The 18313-nt window shown below is 44.4% G+C and overlaps 1 protein-coding gene across 4 annotated transcripts; it reads left to right on the top strand.

The window, feature by feature from the left end:
* The first annotated feature begins 170 nt into the window (after positions 1 to 170).
* tab1 (TGF-beta activated kinase 1/MAP3K7 binding protein 1) lies at positions 171 to 14229 on the top strand. 4 transcript variants are annotated; one of them, XM_058082196.1, is made up of 11 exons: positions 171 to 2531; positions 3076 to 3206; positions 4585 to 4738; positions 4955 to 5050; positions 5301 to 5403; positions 7096 to 7212; positions 9011 to 9122; positions 10101 to 10245; positions 10412 to 10625; positions 12008 to 12161; positions 13288 to 14226. In XM_058082196.1, the coding sequence occupies exons 1-11, from the start codon at positions 2499 to 2501 to the stop codon at positions 13640 to 13642; spliced, it is 1614 nt and encodes a 537-aa protein (XP_057938179.1). In that variant the 5' UTR covers positions 171 to 2498; the 3' UTR covers positions 13643 to 14226. The 4 variants fall into 4 exon arrangements, with proteins under 4 accessions (XP_057938179.1, XP_057938200.1, XP_057938206.1 ...); XM_058082217.1 differs by having other exon boundaries at positions 13417 to 14223; XM_058082223.1 differs by having other exon boundaries at positions 13420 to 14221.
* Positions 14230 to 18313: the final 4084 nt, after the last annotated feature.

Raw genomic sequence — 18313 nt, 5'->3', positions numbered from 1 at the left:
GGGGACGACCCGGAGAGCCCCAGCGGGGGTGTAGGGGGGCAAGCCAACAGCGACGGCGTGTTTGACGGCACCGCGGGATACCAGCGCCAGGACTACTGAGGGGGGGCGAAGGTACATAAAACTTTTGGTGGGGATGGGGATAGGGGCGGGGTCTGTATTGGGGGGGGGGGGGGTCCTAGTCACATGACACGTCATCATGGCTTGAAATAAAAGACAGTGGAACACAATCACAGGAAATAATCATTGTCTGTACAGGCAAGTATAAAAAGAAGTTAAGCACTCTTCACAATAAAAGCTCAAAAATATAAATACTGTATCCAACTTTAACCCTTTGGAGGCCAGGCTCGGATTTGGCGGTTTTATGTACTTTTATGTACTTTTATCATGCTTTTAAAACAAACATGAATTCATAAATCCTGCTGTTTCAGTTGGAATACAGCCTATTTTTTGGTCTTTATGTTTATCTACACCACACGCATCATAAAGGGGAGGGGGGCGCCAATTACACTATAAATTTGAATAAGCTACCGATGTAAACGCTGTATTAAAAAAACAAATTTCATGTAATTTTCTCAATACTTCTCACCAAGATGCAAACCTTACACGACTCCTGTCCTTGATTAGTCCATGAAGACGGGTCAGTTGGGACGGGGGGGGGTGGGGACATCAGAGGGGGTCACTCTATGGCAGAATGGTGCTGGTGACCACATTGCCTTCATACACACACACACAGACATAGTACACTTGCTGTGTGTCATCAGTGTTCCAATACCATATTTTCTTTCTTCCATATTTATCCACTTAAGGTCCGATGGGGGGGGACTCGAAGTCAAACCAAGGTTCAAAATGAATCTGGATCACTTTGTGTGTTCACATTGCACAAGTTAAGCAAGCTGATCCAAACAAATTCAACCTCAATTTCCTGATCATATGTAAACACTCGGCTGCACGGCGGTCGAGTGGTTAGCGCGTAGACCTCACAGCTAGGAGACCAGGGTTCAATCCCACTCGGGCATCTCTGTGTGGAGTTTGCATGTTCTCCCTGTGTATGTGTGGTTTTTCTCCGGGTACTCCGGTTTCCTCCCACGTTCCAAAAACATGCTAGGTTAATTGGCGACTCCAAATTGTCCATAGGTATGAATGTGAGTGTGAATGGTTGTTTGTCTATATGTATGTGCCCTGTGATTAGCTGGCCACCAGTCCAGGGTGTACCCTGCCTCTCGCCCGAAGACAGCTGGGATAGGCTCCAGCACACCCCGCCACCCTCGTGAGGAAAATGAATGAATGTATGTAAACACTCAACACTGACTGAAGTGGTTCCGGTCTCTGAGACACTTCTCTCCACCTTAGCAGTGTGAACGCATGCTGAACCGGATTCACTTGTAACCTTTTCTACATCAGTTTGCCATGTGAACACAAAGTGATCCAGATGTGCTGGCGTTGCGTTGACTTGACTAGGAAAAGATCCCGGATGGTCTTTCAAATCAGTCTGTAATGTGAACACAAAAAGAGTCACAGTAACTCCATTTCCTGTTTTTTGTGTTCTGTTTCATTCCAGATTGCGTTGATTTGATTCCATTCTTGTTTCTATAAGCGTAGAAACCGCTAACTCATTTGTTTGGGGAGCAGCAGGAAACTTTGGTTTTTCACTCGACACTGAGAAACTTTCCACATGAAAGCTCAGCCGCCATTGTTGCATTTGCATAAAACCTGCAAAGAAATGATGATGAAAGAATTAATTTCGGACATTCTGCTATGAAAAACTACTAGTTATTTTGGGATAATAATAGCAAGATGATAGCATCAATGTGAGCAAACTATCAAAGTATATCAACATACATGTACTTTATACTGTGCTAGCGTGTAGATGTAGTCGTGTGTGATGTTGCCTGTCCAAATATCTTTCAAAAGAAGTAAAGGTGCGTATAAATGTACGTTTTGGATGTGTTTTGATTCCACTGGAAATAAAACAGACATTCAACTGGCGTAGCCTCTTTGATAAAGTGCATGCAACAACATCAGTATGCTTATGGATTGTCACCAGACCAGACATTAAAAATTATGTTGCAATCCCTGCTAAGTCCACGCGAGGGAGACAGTTCCAAAACGTTGTCTCTCATCCCGGAAGTGAGGTTTTTGTTGCTTTATTTGTTTTAATAGACTATTCTGCAATCTGACATTGTTTAATATAATTAATGTCAGAGAAATGTTGTAGATAAATATACATTTTTAAAAGAGGACTCAGATTATGCTCGCAAATATAAAAAATGACGTTGTGCTGCCTTCAGGAGCTATCGGAGAAGGCACAAAGCAGTAAAACACAACAAAACCAACGCAATAGAATCCTTGTTCACAAACAAAATTTAGAATCGTGCGTTTTTATTGTCGATGCAATGTGATTTAGGAGTGATTTAGCGCAAGAATGAGGAGCCGCACGCTTTTGACGCCTAGAATTCGGACAATGACAGGGGTACCTGAACGCAACCTGCCAGTTCAACATGGCGGCCCAACGGAGGAATTTGATGCAGAGTGTAAGCCTGAACTTCACCTTTTCAAAACATTCTTCGTCTTTAAGAGTCGAGGATGATGTGACGTATGTTCTCTGGTTTCCACGAAGTCACCCGCTGATCTCCTTTGCTTTTCGTTTTCATTTTCGGGTGTTTTTGTGTAGTTCGGAGACGCAAGCGCTAGCTTGAGGATTTAAGCATGCTAGCTGAGCAGCCCAACTCTTCTGTGACAACACCCGGAGTCTTTGCTTTAACAACAACTGGATGGAACATTTTTATAAACTGTAGTGGAGGATGGTAACCACTTGGCAAGAAAGGTGTACTGCTCGGAATGAGGCACAACACGGTACTGGGAAGGGAAAGTTGAAACCATTATTTACATGGAAACAAACGCAACAGTAGCTTTTTATGTCAGATGTTGTCATCTACAGCCTCATCCATAACTGTAGTCACCTATCATGGACACTGTCTGTGTGGTATTCGAGTAACAATGAATTTAGTATTGCATTTTGTACATATCATATCAATAGTAATAATAATAATAATAGTGGTTTGACTTCCTTGACAGCATCAGAGCTGGACAGACGACCTGCCCATATGCCAGCTATGCGGCGTTGGCACAGCACCCAACTGTGTGTATGAACCCGATGGCAAAAGCACGCAGAGCCACCCCAACGAGGACACACACCTACGCTTCAGGTAAGGTATTAACATATGCATGCAGACATTGGTGCACCATCAACACCATCACCAATAACATATTTTAGTCTAAAAGTAAAGTCAAAATATTATGGGAGAATATTATGGGCGGGTGAAGCTTCATGAAGCTTGAGAGGCTTTTCTTTCAAATTGCACCGCAACAGATGCAGTGAAGTAGAACAATCAGAGTCACTAAAATGAGGTAAACACGGGTCACCATTACAAATACACAAACAAACTGGCCAATGGTCTCGTCAGCAGTCCAAGCAATGACAGCCACCAGTCCGTTTGCAAGCGTGACGGATGAAGCATCAAACCTCATCAGCCACGTGATATTTGCATAGCGATACAAGCGCGTAGTAATGGTAATGGTTTTATTTCATTTGAACATGCATCAGATTACAATTGAATGCATCACATAATCAGTTCACAGTTCCACATATCCAAAAGGAGTAGGAAGAAGCAAAGCTTATTAAATCCTACCCCTCCATCTGGTACTTTTACAATCAGTAACTGTTACATTTGTTCACTTCCTGCTTTCCTAATATAGTTTAATTTTTTTTTGTCACGCACCGAAGTACAAGCAATATTTTGAAGCAGTGTAATTCCCATCTCTAGTAAATACGGGGAAGAAATTTACACAAAGGAGCAAAAAGTTGTCATTTTATGAGAAGAAACTCATATTACTATGAAGAAAAATGTCATTTTAGTAGCAAAGGGTTGCAATATCAAAGAAAACGTGTGTTGCACATCCCAACACAAGAAGAAATGGGAAAAAAGCAGCTGAAATTTTTCAACATTGAGGTCAAAAAGTTCTAATCTAATGAGAAAAGTAGCAATTTTATGACAATATTTTGGTTAAAATATATTTTTAAAAATATGTTTAAAATGTCGTAATATCATGAGAAGCAAACAAAACAAATATTTTGTTTTGTAGAAATAATGTTTTGGAAAATTAGTTTTGGGGGAAAATTGTTTAATGGGAATAAAGTCCAAATATTTATTGTCTATGTTGTTGTTGATCTAAAAGGAAACATTTTCTGAGAATAAACTTGTACTTTCTTGTGGAAAAGTCATGTCGTTTACTAGCTTGGAGTTAAAATCTTAAAAGAAAAAAAGAGCCGTTTCCATGAAAGTCATAGTGGTTTGGTGCATAGGTGCTGTTAGGCTGCTCAGTGCAGTTTGCCACCAGGTCCAGCAGATGGCGCTGTTGCATCCACTTTACCATGGAGTGTAAGACTATCATTTTTCATCCAAACAAGTCAGACGGACATATGTAGAACTTTTGGCTTGAATGAGTGATGTTCTTGATCCATGTCTGTTGATGAAATCCATGTACCTTCTGCCGTCTTTTTAAAATGTTCTTCCCGCCTCTCAGGAGCGAGGACGGTTGCTCGCTTTACGGCGTCTTCAACGGCTACGACGGCAGCCGGGTGGCCAGTTTTGCCTCGCAGTGTCTGACGGCCGAGCTCCTGCTGGAGCAGCTCAACTCCACTCACACGGACGCCGACGTGCGCAGAATCCTCACGCAGGTCTGTGACAAGACGCAGTTTTTTTTTAATTCTCACTTACGGGGGGGCAAAGGCCATGATTCTACATTATGGAGTGATGTTCCCAAGGCTATCAAGCTAGCATGTTAGTAAAGTGTATGTTACGTCAATTCCATGGTGGGTCAAGTGTAGTATTTTTCTTCCACTGGATGCCCGATCCATGACCACGTGTTTTTATACCTTTGCTTGATTGTGCAGGCCTTTGAGGTGGTGGAGAAGAGCTACCTGCACACCATCGATGATGCTCTGGCAGAGAAAGCTAACCTGTCCAGCTACATGCTTCCGCACAGCGAGGCAAGCACACACACACACATCATGCTCTCTGAGGGCATTGAATGGGTGGCAACCAGAGTATTAGGATTGTGTTAGGGCCGTGGTTCTCAACGCAAAACTCTCAGCAAGCACAAAATCCAAAGAATTATAGCTGAATAGGTGCAGATTCTGGAAGTACCTCCCCTCCTTTGTCCTCCATTTTCCTCACACCCACTACACACTTTCAGCGCTGATGTCGGCTCCCTGAACGCCTCTTTGTCTGCCCTGACAGAAGGTGCAGGAGCGCCTGAAGGAGTTGGAGCAGGAGGTGTCGGGAGGGGCGACAGCCATCGTGGCGCTCATCCTCAACAACAAGCTGTACATCGCCAATGTTGGTACGAACACGCCAGATGTCATACCTGCACGGTGGTTTGGGCTTTAGCGTACCGACGTAGGAAGAAAGGAACTATAGGATACGTTGCGTTCAATGACATCAGTTGGGCTTTCAAAGGCTTATAAAAGCTTTTTTTGTTCCCCGTTTTTTGCTTCCGTCTTGTTATGTTTCTGTCCTCAAGGTGTCCATTAAATGCAAATTCACATCAGGTATGGAAACAAAATGTCCGCCCTGTGAGAACGGGACTCTCAGGTTCACAGGAATGAAAGTGATGTTTCAGAATTACAAAAAGAGTTCCAGATGTTTGACAGGGAAGGTCTTCTCAGGCGTTGGTGGATTAGTTTATGGAGAGAAGCCAAGGTCATACTACGAGCGCAGCCAGGCTGGGCTACGCTTCTCATCTCTGCAGCTTATTAATAACGATGATTATTGCTCAGGAGGAAGAGGATGCTTGTTTTTGGTGCAGTCCCAGAGTGTCGGCGTATCGGCGTTTGCTTCTTTGACAAGTCAAGTTGCTCTCACACATTCACCACAGACATGAACACGTAACGTTTTCAAAGTTACGCAATAGAAAACCTGTGTTCTAATGGTCTTTAACATGATTACAGCCATCTTTACACCTTTTCATTTACACTAACCTATATAGTAGATAAAAACCAAGAAAATTAAACATATTAGACATAAATAAGATAAGTTGTTTTTTTTGTATATACAGCATATTGCCTGCAGTGGCTATTACCTTGTCATGGATTATAATGGCGGCTGTAAATGGCTTGTTTTAGCAATGTAGTAGACATAATGAGAGGAAATTAATACATACATAACATTCCTGCTCATGAACTCTACAGGACCTTAGTGCCAGGCGAACAGGAAGTGATGTCGCAGTTGAGTTGTAGCTTGTGGTGGGTTATGGCCCCAAGAGTAGCCTGTTGATGTTGTTGTTGTTATTATTATTATGTAAGACTATATTTGTGTCTATATGTGCCCTGTGATTGGCTGGCGACCAGTCCAGGGTGTACCCCGCCTCTCGCCCGAAGACAAATGGGATAGGCACCAGCAACCCCCGCGACCCTCGTGAGGAAAAGTGGTAGAAAATGAATGAATGAATGAATGAATAACATTCCTGCTCATGTACTCTACAGGACCTTAGTGCCAGGCGAACAGGAAGTGATGTCGCAGTTGAGTTGTAACTTGTGGTGGTTTATGGCCCCAAGAGTAGCCTATTATTATTATTGTTATTATTGTTGTTGTTATTATTATTATTATGTGAGATCCGAATGGTAGTTTGTCTATATGTGCCCTGTGATTGGCTGGCCACCAGTCCAGGGTGTACCCCGCCTCTCGCCCGAAGACAACTGGGATAGGCTCCAGCACCCCCACGGTAGAAAATGAATGAATGAATGTGAGATCTGGCTATTGCGTTCTGGCGACCCTTATGGCACCAGATAGAAGACTGCATTCGCAGGTAGAATATTTCCTCTGCTTTGTATTTTTGTTCTTTTAGTTGGTTCATTTAGGCTAATAACATGTTAAATTTGCTTCAACGTGTAATTAGTTTGACTAATAATAGATTATATTGAGCCATGCAACAGGGATCCTTGATTCATTACCTTTTTAAAAAGCATCATGAGAGAGCAATGTTTTAACAGCGATACGGCAAGTGACAACGAAAACCCGCATATTGTGTTTGTAGGGACCAACAGGGCGCTGCTGTGCAAGACCAGCACCGATGGCCAGAATCAGTTTTTCCAGCTGGGACGGCCACACAGCACCGACAACGAAGACGAGCTCCAGAGGCTGACGGCGCTGGGTGAGATGAACTTTAAAGGTTATCCCAAACAGCAGAAAGAGATTGTACTATGTATGAAGTAGCTTGAATGAAAAGGCACTGTTGTAGCCTTATGTAAGCTGTACTCCTTCTATTGTGTACTCTGCCTCTCAAGCTGAGACGGATGAAGTGGTCGGTTTTCTTCCTCTCCTTCCTTTTCTTCAGCAAAGCAATCGTTGAAATGCGCAAAGCGCGACAATCACTCCCGTGGCCCTTTCCACTCGCTTGTTCCTGACACATTTTGTCTAGGTCTTGGCAACTTTTTTTTTGTCTTTCAGCCAATTCCTGCACCCTCCCGCGATACTTCCAAAACTTCCAGAAATTGGCTTCAAACTCAATGATGTTTACAGGCTATTATAGAAGAGAATATACTGACAGGCATCCTAGCAGGATGTCTTACTGCAGGGGTCTCAAACTCAATTTACCTGGGGGCCACTGGAGCTAGGGTCTGGGCAAGGCTGGGCCGCATCAGGTTTTCCCCCCCCAAAAAAACGCATTTATTAAAAACAGAAAAATATACAAACTTTTTCAGTGCTTTGATTCCGATTTTCTACAGGAAAAGCTCTGATAAAACATTCCACTGTTCTCAAATATCTTTATTTTTATTTTTATTTTTCTGCACAAAATAAGATGAAAAATAAATAAACAAATCAAGAATAAAGAAAATCAATCAGTAATAAATAAATATAATAATAATAATAAAACGGCAAATAATAAAAACTTAAGAAACCACATATAGTTGGTGGGTAGACAAATTATTTTTTTCAGATTAAAATGAACAAAGCATTATTAGAGCCCTGTAGACATGACAAAACACGACTATAGTCACATGTATACTTTTTTATTTACAACATATTGCGCAACTGCAGGGTCTTGAGACACATGCTAACTCGCAAACTAGAGAGCTAGCGACCTAAACGGTAGCCTTCAAGTTATTTCCTTTAAACTTAAATAGCCAAAAGCTTACCACTTCCACACGGATAGGGAGGATAACTATTAACAGTTATTTAACCTTTAACATGAACATTAATCAAACGTAATAATTTTTTCTGGGTACATGATACCATACAGCATCCATATCAAACTTGCGCGGGCCGCACTAACATTAAACTTTCATATCAAGGCGGGGGCCTCAAACTAGTGTCCTGCGGGCCACGTGTTTGAGACTCCTGTCTTACTGGGATGACAGGATGTGTGGGCAGAGAGCTGTGTTCTCCTTCACACTTTCTCATGCACTCCAAATCATTAAATTAAAAAAAAAAAACTCAAGCTTTCAAATATTTAGCTGAAAAATGCCACAGCTATCATTTGGGATGTATCCGTGTATATATGCCGTGTTTAACCTTGACGATGCTCCCCCCCCCCGTTCGTCTTTTGAGTCAGTTTTCAGTTGATAGTGCGACATGTCCTCAGGTGGTTGCTAGTGTGGCGGAGGAAGCGCAGCGCCAGGTTCCCAAGCCACTATTTTAGATACGCCGGCTGCCAACATGTCAGCCCGCAGCGACGTGGCTCATCTCCACCTTCTCTGCCGTTTTAAGTTCAATATTTCTGTGGCTCCGGCCCATCTTGGCAGCATTTTACATGGACCAGCAGTCATTTCCATTAAGCCTGCTGAAGGTGACCTCTCTCCCCTCCCCTCATCCACTCCCATCTCCGTCTCCCACTTAACTTCTCCTCATCTCACCCTCAAACTCATCTCCTTGTCCTTGTTAGTTCCCTCACACCGGCTAATGTATCATTTCTCTCTTTAATTTGCTTTTTTTTTCCCCGTTCATCCCAGGAGTGGACTCGGCTCGTGTGAGGCAGGCGGGACAGATCAGCGGGCACAGCAGCACCAGAAGGCTCGGAGACTACAGAGTGAAAATCAACTACAGTGACATTGACCTGCTCAGGTAAACAAGTAAGCTAGTTCACCTGCAGAAGCGTCCTGCTGGGACGAGTGTTGGCCGATATTTTCAATATACCGATATAGAGTCTTCCAATGATAAGAAAAGGACTTAAAGCGGTAAAAATGTGCTTTACAAAGTGTATTTCATTGTATGGCTTAAGGTTTTTGCTTTTATACAAGACTCTGAATTTCAGTTTTATATATATTATATATTATAAATGCTGAATTTAATTCATTCATTCATTTTCTACCGCTTATCCTCACGAGGGTTGTGGGGGTGCTGGAGCCTATCCCAGCTGTCTTCGGGCGAGAGGCGGGGTACACCCTGTACTGGTGGCCAGCCAATCACAGGGCACATATAGACAAACAACCATTCATACTCACATTCATACCTATGGACAATATGGAGTCGCCAATTAACCTAGCATGTTTTTGGAATGTGGGAGGAAACCGGAGTACCCGGAGAAAACCCACGCATGCACGGCAAAACATGCAAACTCCACACAGAGATGGCTGAGGGTGGAATAGAACTTGGTTCTCCTAGCTGTGTGGCCTACGTGCTAACCACTCGACTAGCGTGCAGCCCTAAATGCTGAATGTCAATTTTAAAAAAGATTGTGATATATGCTGAGGTCCATATTGCTAACCCTAAAATATATATATGCATATGTCCCATCATGGAAAAAAATATTAGGCCACCCTGATTTCTTGTTAATTTTAATGCCTGGTACAACTAAAGGTGCCTTTGTTTGGATAAATATCACTATGACAACAAAAAAGTTGAGTTTGTTTTTTTTTGTCAGTACAATGCTATCGTTATTCAAGTAAGAACTTGTTTAATATTAAGAAAACCAAACCATGGAAGATGCTAGATATCAGCTTTAATATGTGTGGTACCAAAATATGTCCAATCTGTGTTGGTTTGAAGTTTTTTGCTGTCTTTTGCGTAAATAAAACGTGATGTGTTTCTGTTGGCAATCAGCACGGCCAAGATGAGACCCATCATCGCCGAGCCAGAGATTCACGGCAGCCAGTCGTTGGACAACGTGACGGGCTTTTTGCTGCTGATGTCAGAAGGACTCATCGACGCCCTGGAGTCCGCGCACGGGCCCGAACACGTCAACAAGGTAGCATGTCAGGACTGAACGTCTGTGCCATGTTGTTCCTTCTTACTGGTCCAGATTTAGTTTTTTTATTCAATCCTATTTTTATTTTCCATTCCACACTTGAGCCTGACATTCTTTTTCTTCGTCCATCTCCCTGATTCTCCCCGTGCTCTCTGGTCCGCCATAGGAAATCATTGCCATGGTAGCAGCGGAGTTGGCCCAGCAGACCAGCCTGGAAGCGGTGGCCCAGTCGGTAGTGGACCGCGTCAAGCGCCTGCACCACGACGTCTACATGTCCGGCCGCCAGAGGGCGACGTTGTGCTCCCGCCACGAGGACATGACCCTGCTCATCCGCACGCTCAACTACCCGCTGGCGGACGGTGTGCTCACGCCGACACAAGGTGGGACCGGTGCAGGAATGTTAGCTTAAATGCTTCAGACGGGAAACATGGCAGAATAGTCACCTTCTTCCTATCTGTTTACATTCAACATTTCCATTTTTGTAACCTTTTTAATGTTAGCCTAATTGAAATATATTTTTATAATAATTCTATAATTATAATAATTTTCAGGGTCGAGTGTGAATGGTTGTTTGTCTATATGTGCCCTGTGATTGGCTGGCCACCAGTCCAGGGTGTACCCCGCCTTTCGCTCGAAGACAGCTGGGATAGGCTCCATCACCCCCGCGACCCTCGTGAGGATAAGCGGTAGAAAATTAATGAATGAATGAATGAAATTACCACACAAGTAAGGTTCGACCCGGGTTCGATTCCTGGATCGGCCATGTCTGTGTGGAGTTTGCATGTTCTCCCCGTGCATGCGTGGGTTTTCTCCGGGTACTCCGGTTTCCTCCCATATTCCAAAAACATACTAGGTTAATTGGTGACTCCAAATTGTCCATCGGTATGAATGTGAGTGTGAATGGTTGTTTGTCTATATGTGCCCTGTGATTGGCTGGCCACCAGTCCAGGGTGTACTCCGCCTCCTGCCCGAAGACAGCTGGGATAGGCTCCAGCGACCCTTGTGAGGATAAGCAGTAGAAAATGAATGAATGAATCTTTTTTTTTTTTTACATGCTATCATGAATGTGCCTGTTACTACATGCTCACAGCATGGACATAAAACCATACAACCTTGTCGGAGCTTTTTGGAGGCGTTTAAATCGCGGGATTTGTCGGTGGAATATCGTTGGTGTGTCCATCACGTGCGTTAGTGACGATAACAGTTTTTTGGAAATCCTCTCTTACCCATGTCGCTATAGATCCCATGCGGTCTACTATAGATTACACGGAAAGACACAGTCTTGGGTTATATGGATTGTCACACACAGTCACTGTATCATGATACCATCGTATTTTCCGAACATTTGATTTTCCAGCCCTTATAAATTGTTGTGTGTACTTGGGTCAGCTGGGATGTGGACTTTATTGAGCTCTCAGGGCCGCTCAGAACCAATTCCAAGTGCAGCCCCGGACTGAAAACAACATAAGAGCGCTAATAAAAATAAAACCACATGTACTGACGTCTGAGCGAGCCGCCTGGCAGAGGAGAAATCAGAGCTTTTTTGAGTGTGGGACTTCCAATAACGCCACACGTCGCTGAGATAACAGCGCAGCCAGAAGAAAAAAACACTTGCTCTCATTCCCGTTTTCATGCTGAGGCTGCAACCCCGGTGAGCCTCGCCTTCCTTTGTTGTTAATAGCGGTGCCAAGACAAGCGTTCTTTGTACTGTCGGTGGACCGCAGGACGTTTCATGACTTTGTTGCTTTTTCTTCTCTGGCAGGTGGCCGCATCTACCCGGTGTCGGTGCCCTACTCCAACAGCCAGAGCACCAGCAAAACTAGTGTCACCCTCTCACTGGTCATGCCCTCTCAGAGCACCCTGACCAACGGGACCAACACGGCCTCCACCCTGGAGGAGGGCACCCCCACGCCAGGGTAAGCGTTCTCTCTCTCTCGTCATTTCCACTTCCCCTGCGAACCCCGTTCATTTTGGCCATCAGCTTCCCTTTTCTCAATATTTACTTTGGGTGAGTGTGGTGTTCCTGCACCGCATTGGTTATTTGCGTGCGCTTCCTCTTCCTCTTTTTCACGGGCTCCAGAATCAAGGACAGCTGGCGAAGCATTTTTCCGCTCTCTCTCTCTCTTTTTCATCAGACAGAAACGTAAATAAATGATTAACACTTCCACAGCGCTGAGAGCAGAGTGTTACTCACCAACAAATGACATGCAAAACTCACCAATAAGCGTCTTATTTGGAAGTCGGAACCGAAAGCAACGTTTTGTGCAGGTGGTGGAAGTTTCAAATGATTTGAATGATCAACTCGACTGACGACGCATTTCAAAACATGAAACTTATTTGTTTTGCTTCAATCAAACACGGTTTATAGCCATATACACTCACTTCCTGTGAGTCGCACAGGACTGAAACCTATCTGTGGTGTTTGGTAGATCACATCATTGTCCCATTTTTTAAGACGGTTGTCTTTTATGTATGAGGAGCGTGCTTCTGGACCTGCTCCATGTGTAAAGTGCCTAGAGATGACCTCTGTTGTGTACAAATTGACCTTGTTTTTAAACCACATTAAACATCCATCCATCTTCCATGCCACTTATCCTCACAAGGGTCAAGGTGCGGTATGCTGGAGCCTATCCCAGCTGACTTTGGGCGAGAGGCCAATGGCAGGGCACATTCCGACAAACAACCATTAATACCTACATTTCGTTTTTGGATGTCTTCTTAGTGTATTAGTAATGTAACTTATTTGTTTGTAAAAAAAAAACAACAAAACAATTGGTTGGCGCTTTAGAAATGAGATTGCACGCTAATTATATTTCAATTTTTTGCAATACTAACATAAACGTATATACGTCACTGAGCTGCACAGTGTGTCAGCCTTGGCAGATATTCATGAATCCTGATAAAAGGATGAAAGTCCTCCAACCTAAGGTGAAAGGTCGAGATGAGCATCCATCATTCGTTGACTAACGCTTCATTTCTGATCCTCGCTGGCCCCGGCATGTCCTCATCCATTCTGTGTCCTTCACGCCGTCCTCGCCAAAGCTCCGCCTCCATCCTGCAGCCGATAATTGACCGCCCCCTCTCTCTGTCCGCCTCCCTTTTTTGCCTCCCGACCCGCGACACCTTGGCCCTCGCCCCCTCCCTCATACCTGTACCCCCCACATCCGTCAGCAGCCAGAGCCCCACCGCCACGCTGCAGTCCACCAACACACAGACACAGAGCTCCAGCTCCAGCTCCGGTGATGGGAGCCTGTTCCGCCAGCGGGGGAGTCAGGCGGCGCAGCCGGATGAGACGGGCCGGGTGCCGCCGTACGTGGACTTCAGTCAGTTCTATCGTCTGTGGGGGACCGACCACGGAGAGAGCCAGACCGCCCAGGGGGGGCTGGGACCTCAGTGAGGAGAGCAGCACCAGGTTTTTGGACGCCAATGAACCCTTTGGGTGCTCCAGGGACAACCCCGTACTCGCCAAGGTGAGGCTTTTTATATGTGGGACTTGTGGGGAACACCGTCAAACACCGGCGCTCCCGAAGAAACAAACCCACAAGCGGATTAGGACTCGGGGCAAGGTGGGGGTCAAGGTCAACCTTGTGAGGGTGGCATGCGCCATTTCATTAGGTACACCTCTCTGACAGATGATATAACGCTGACGGCTCATAGACCTTTATTATGATGTCAAGAGCCCGATCTTCCATTATGACACTGAAATATCCATCCATCAAAGCTGAGCATTATTATTGATGCAGGTGTACCTAATGTTGTGTGCTGTGGTTATACTGTATATGTGTATTATCATTGTATCAATAAGGCCTGGACTTGTTTATGAACATCATGAATGGGCTCATGTACCTTTTAAAAAAACATGTAAATAAAGATATTTTATCTACAATATTTACAGTATCTTCTTTTCACAGCATGTGATGGAGCAGGCCAATGGGATTGTTCTGTGATGAAAATGTATTATTTTTTATATTTACATTCTTTATATGTGCAGGTCATTTTGGTGTTGTTCTTTAGGATCATCGACTATGTGTGTCCATTTACGTCTTAAATGGCTTATTTACACTCTTTTCTACTATATTTGGTATTACAAGCGTAAAGTTGACTATAGGGGTGTTATTTTATAGGTAGAGGGCTCTAATAATGATAAAACTGCAGCATTATGATACCATCTACTGTACAGAATTGGAAGGACAAGCCATCGTAATTAATCACCCATTGATTGATGCCAATTTTCTTAATTTTGTGGGATCAGTGATTGGTGTATGCTGTCAGTTGTTTTAAAAATTGGAATCGGTGCACCCCTCATTGTCATTTGTTTATGAGCCAGGGCCAATGAAAATCCTTTGTTTCCAGACCTGACCAATGCAGCTAAAAATGGAATCAAGTGAGTTAGGAATGTTTGGAAAACCCGGTAAGTGGAGTTGGACGTATTTAGCATATAAATGAAATAAAAGGTTGTGCTTGTCAACTGAATTTAGGAGCAACAAATACAGGATAAAGGAAACGGTACTGGTTCAAGAATGGATCTCTGTGGCACACCAAAGGACAGTAGAGCAAAAGTCCTGCCTGTCAAATACGACTTCAACCACTGGTAATGGACCCACGGAGGCCAACGGTCTGAGCCAAACGTTGGAGGAGGACAGAGTGGACCACAGTGTGAGATGCAGCAGTGAGGGCAATCTTCACCAGCAACGCAGGTTTTGTCAGGTATGTCATTCTGAACTTTGAGTGGTGCGGACTCAGTGCTGGGCTGCACGGTGTTCGAGTGGTTAGCACACAGCTAGGAGACCAGGGTTCAATTCCACCCTCGGCCATCTCATCATGTGTGGAGTTTGCATGTTCTCCCCGTGCATGCAGGGGTTTTCTCCGGGTTCCTCCCACATTGCAAAAACATGCTAGGTTAATTGGCGACTCCAAATTGTCCATAGGTATGAATGTGAGTGTGAATGGTTGTTTGTCTATATGTGCCCTGTGATTGGCTGGCCACCAGTCCAGGGTGTAAAAGCAACCTTTTGTAAAATAAATAAACAAGGGCTTACTGTAAATATAGATATGATTCAATTGCAGTGTCAAAATGACAGCCACCTTAGATGTGCCTTCCTCCTCTCGCAGTTGCACTTCCTGTTTTTCAGTTGTCCGGACAGGAAGTGTGTGTGTGTGTGTGTGTGTGTACATGGATAAAGAGAAGTAGTTGCCAAATTCAACAAGAAAACGCGCCTGCCTCTATTTTAAATTTCTAAAACCCTGATCCAGTCAGAAAGTTTAGTCCACTTAAAAAGCTGCATTCAAGTTCAGGGCTTATTAGTAGCCGCTTACTGCTTTAATGAACTTCCTGCTCCTATGGATCCTCCACCGGCTTCATCAGCGACTTTAGTAGAAAAGCAACAAATACACAAGGAATTATAATTTTAGGGGGTGGGGACAATCCAGGCCGGTGTTGCTAATTGCTCTGTTTAGATGTAATTGCTGTTTTCTTTCCACTGGGTTCATAACCCGGTTGTTGATAGGTGGCTTTAATGAACATAATTGCTGCTTGTGGGAAACAAGAGAGACGCTTAAACAGTCCGACGAGGGGATTGAGGTGTGAAAGCGAGCTGTTATCGCCATTACCGCTTTTACTACTTAGCGCTTTCACTCGCCATGGCCTCTGACTGCCTCTCTCCTCACTCTGCCCCTTTAACGTTTTGACTGACAATTGCAAGTCTCGAGCTCAGCCCTCGGCGGGACCAAGCTAAACACTAGTTCTTCATATTGAACTTTTGGTAACCTGTTGCATTTACCAAGGAGTCCATTTTGGACCGCCGCTGTGTGTCTTATCAGAGCTTTGGAAACTCAACCGTTACAAAAGTGTCAAAAGAAGTGAATCCGTGTGGGACGCCGGTCGACACCTACACCTACGCACTCCTGGAACGGCGCAGTAGATGAGAAACACCTGGAGGCAAGCTGGAAGTGGAGAATGCGCACGTGTGAAAGGTATGTTGACTAACACTCGATGAAGATGATGCATGTGTACTCACACACACACGTTTCCATACATTGCTAATAGCCAACCCATCAACACTACCAATCAAAACGTCCCCGGTTCCGCTGTCCAATGAGCAGGCATAACTTGCCGCTGGATGAATGCCAGCATTTTGTCTTCTCTCCGGGATGCCGAAGGTACAGTAGAGGGAGTCAGCCACATATGCGGTTCAGAAGGCAGCGGATGCGGCTCAAGGGGCCCGGCAGAGGTGGGCAAACCTGCTTTTCATTCAGGTTTTCAGTTCATAACGTGATAAAACTAGAAATAAATGCATTGTGTGCAATGCAATAGAAAAAGGTGAGTTATACGGATACCAGCGTGTTAAGATATGAAAATAATGCTTTTGCTTGGTGTGATGGAGCCCAGGTATCAACTCATGACTATGCAAGCCTGTTTCCACCACTGAACGACACAAAAGTATCCCAATGATAAGTCATAACTATGGGATAAAAAGTCAAAAATGAGATAAAATGTCATAATTATTAGATAAATGAAATTAGAGATAAATGAGTCTAAATTATGAGGTGCAAAGTGGAGAATATGGGATAAAAAAGTCATAATTATGACTTGACATTCTCATAAATTATTTTTTAAGAAGTTTAAATTGTGAACAAATAGTTGTTATTATGCGGACTTCACCGAAGCCTTTGTCTCATGGCACTTAGCACATGTGGCGTTTGTATTGCCTTTGTTTTGTCATAATTTTTATCTCATAATTATGACTTTTTATCTCAGATTCTGACTTTTCAATATAAATATAGACAGCCTGAATGTGCTGACCCTGTTGAACAGTTTGATGTTGCCATGATTTTAATGGGTTGAGAAATGTGCCAGTCGTAGTAGGAAAGGGAAAGGCTCAATTTGGGGAAAATTTTGGACCACCCCCAAATTATCATCAGTTATTCCATATCCCATTTCTGATCATTCCTGAAAATTTCATCCAAATCCAAACACAAAAATATAACCTTTGCCTTGGCGGATGTAATAACATCACTAAAGCTCACGTTGATGCCTTCATACACAGCATCATTCCCAAACGCTAATGTTGTCTTGGGAGAGGACTGTCAGCACCAAGGGAGGATGTAACGCAGCCTCATGGTTCAAGCTCCCGTGGTGAATTATTGTTTGGCTCATTAAGTTTGTCTTCCCACCGTGCCCGTAACTCCTGTGTGCTGATTTACACCATTGTTTTCCTGTCTGATAGGACGCCCGAAAGGTGGCCGCTGATTCAGTTTTCACTGCAGTGTCCATCAATTTGCTGTGTAGCCTATTAATCAATACACCACCAGTTCCCTGATGGCCATGCCGCTGATGAACCTCAGCGAGCACCAGGTAAGATCCCCTGCACTTGATACCCTGACTTGACCGCCCGTACCTCTCCACTAAGCGGTCGCATTGTGGTCACAATTCCCAAGCAGGCCAAAGACAGCTGCTTCTGCTCCCCCACAATCGTGACGTTCCCGACGGTTCCACAACACCAAGACCTCCTGAATAACAAAATTGTCTCATCGTAGCTTTTAGTTGAGAGAGCATCTTGCGAGGGCTTTTGGAGAGATGTTCCAGGAAGCAGATCTTCTATATCCTGCGCCCCGGAAGGATGGCTGTTTATAGACGTATAATTCCAGACTTGACCACTTCCTGTCCTACAGGGTTTGAGCCAAAAGCCTGGGCTTCTCAAGGTGAAGTCCAGTGCAGTGCTTAAGACGCCCGGTCAAGCATCCGTGGTTGCGGTGCCCCCCCCCCCCCCCCCCCCCCCCCCACATTGTTCACCCTACAGGAGGTAAAAAGTTAAAAAATAGCATGGAGCGGCGTTCCCTTCATTCCTTGCCTTTTTATTCCTGGTGTGCAGCCCGCTTGGGGGGGGGCTCCGGTGCACATGGCCGAGCAGCAGGCACCCAGCTTGAATGTTTATGGGGGCAGAAAGAAGGGACAGCCTCGTAGGTTTGGGGAGGGGGTGGTGGTGGTGGTGGGGGGGGTCTCATATTATGCAGGACAAATAACTGCATGAGCCTCCTCACAAGTTCATTACAAACCCTTCTCCCGCCA

Source organism: Doryrhamphus excisus, chromosome 1 (assembly GCF_030265055.1).
Source record: "Doryrhamphus excisus isolate RoL2022-K1 chromosome 1, RoL_Dexc_1.0, whole genome shotgun sequence".
NCBI lineage: Eukaryota > Metazoa > Chordata > Actinopteri > Syngnathiformes > Syngnathidae > Doryrhamphus > Doryrhamphus excisus.
Note: the sequence above shows the minus strand (reverse complement) of the source record. Positions and strands in the feature narration are given on the sequence as shown.

Bases quoted from the DNA above. Each gene is read 5' to 3' on its own strand.
- tab1 (XM_058082196.1), top strand. From the start codon at position 2,499: ATGGCGGCCCAACGGAGGAATTTGATGCAGAGT. The intron at 9,123-10,100 runs GTAAACAAGTAA...GTTGGCAATCAG, and splicing joins AGTGACATTGACCTGCTCAG to CACGGCCAAGATGAGACCCA. The intron at 10,626-12,007 runs GTGGGACCGGTG...CTTCTCTGGCAG, and splicing joins TGTGCTCACGCCGACACAAG to GTGGCCGCATCTACCCGGTG.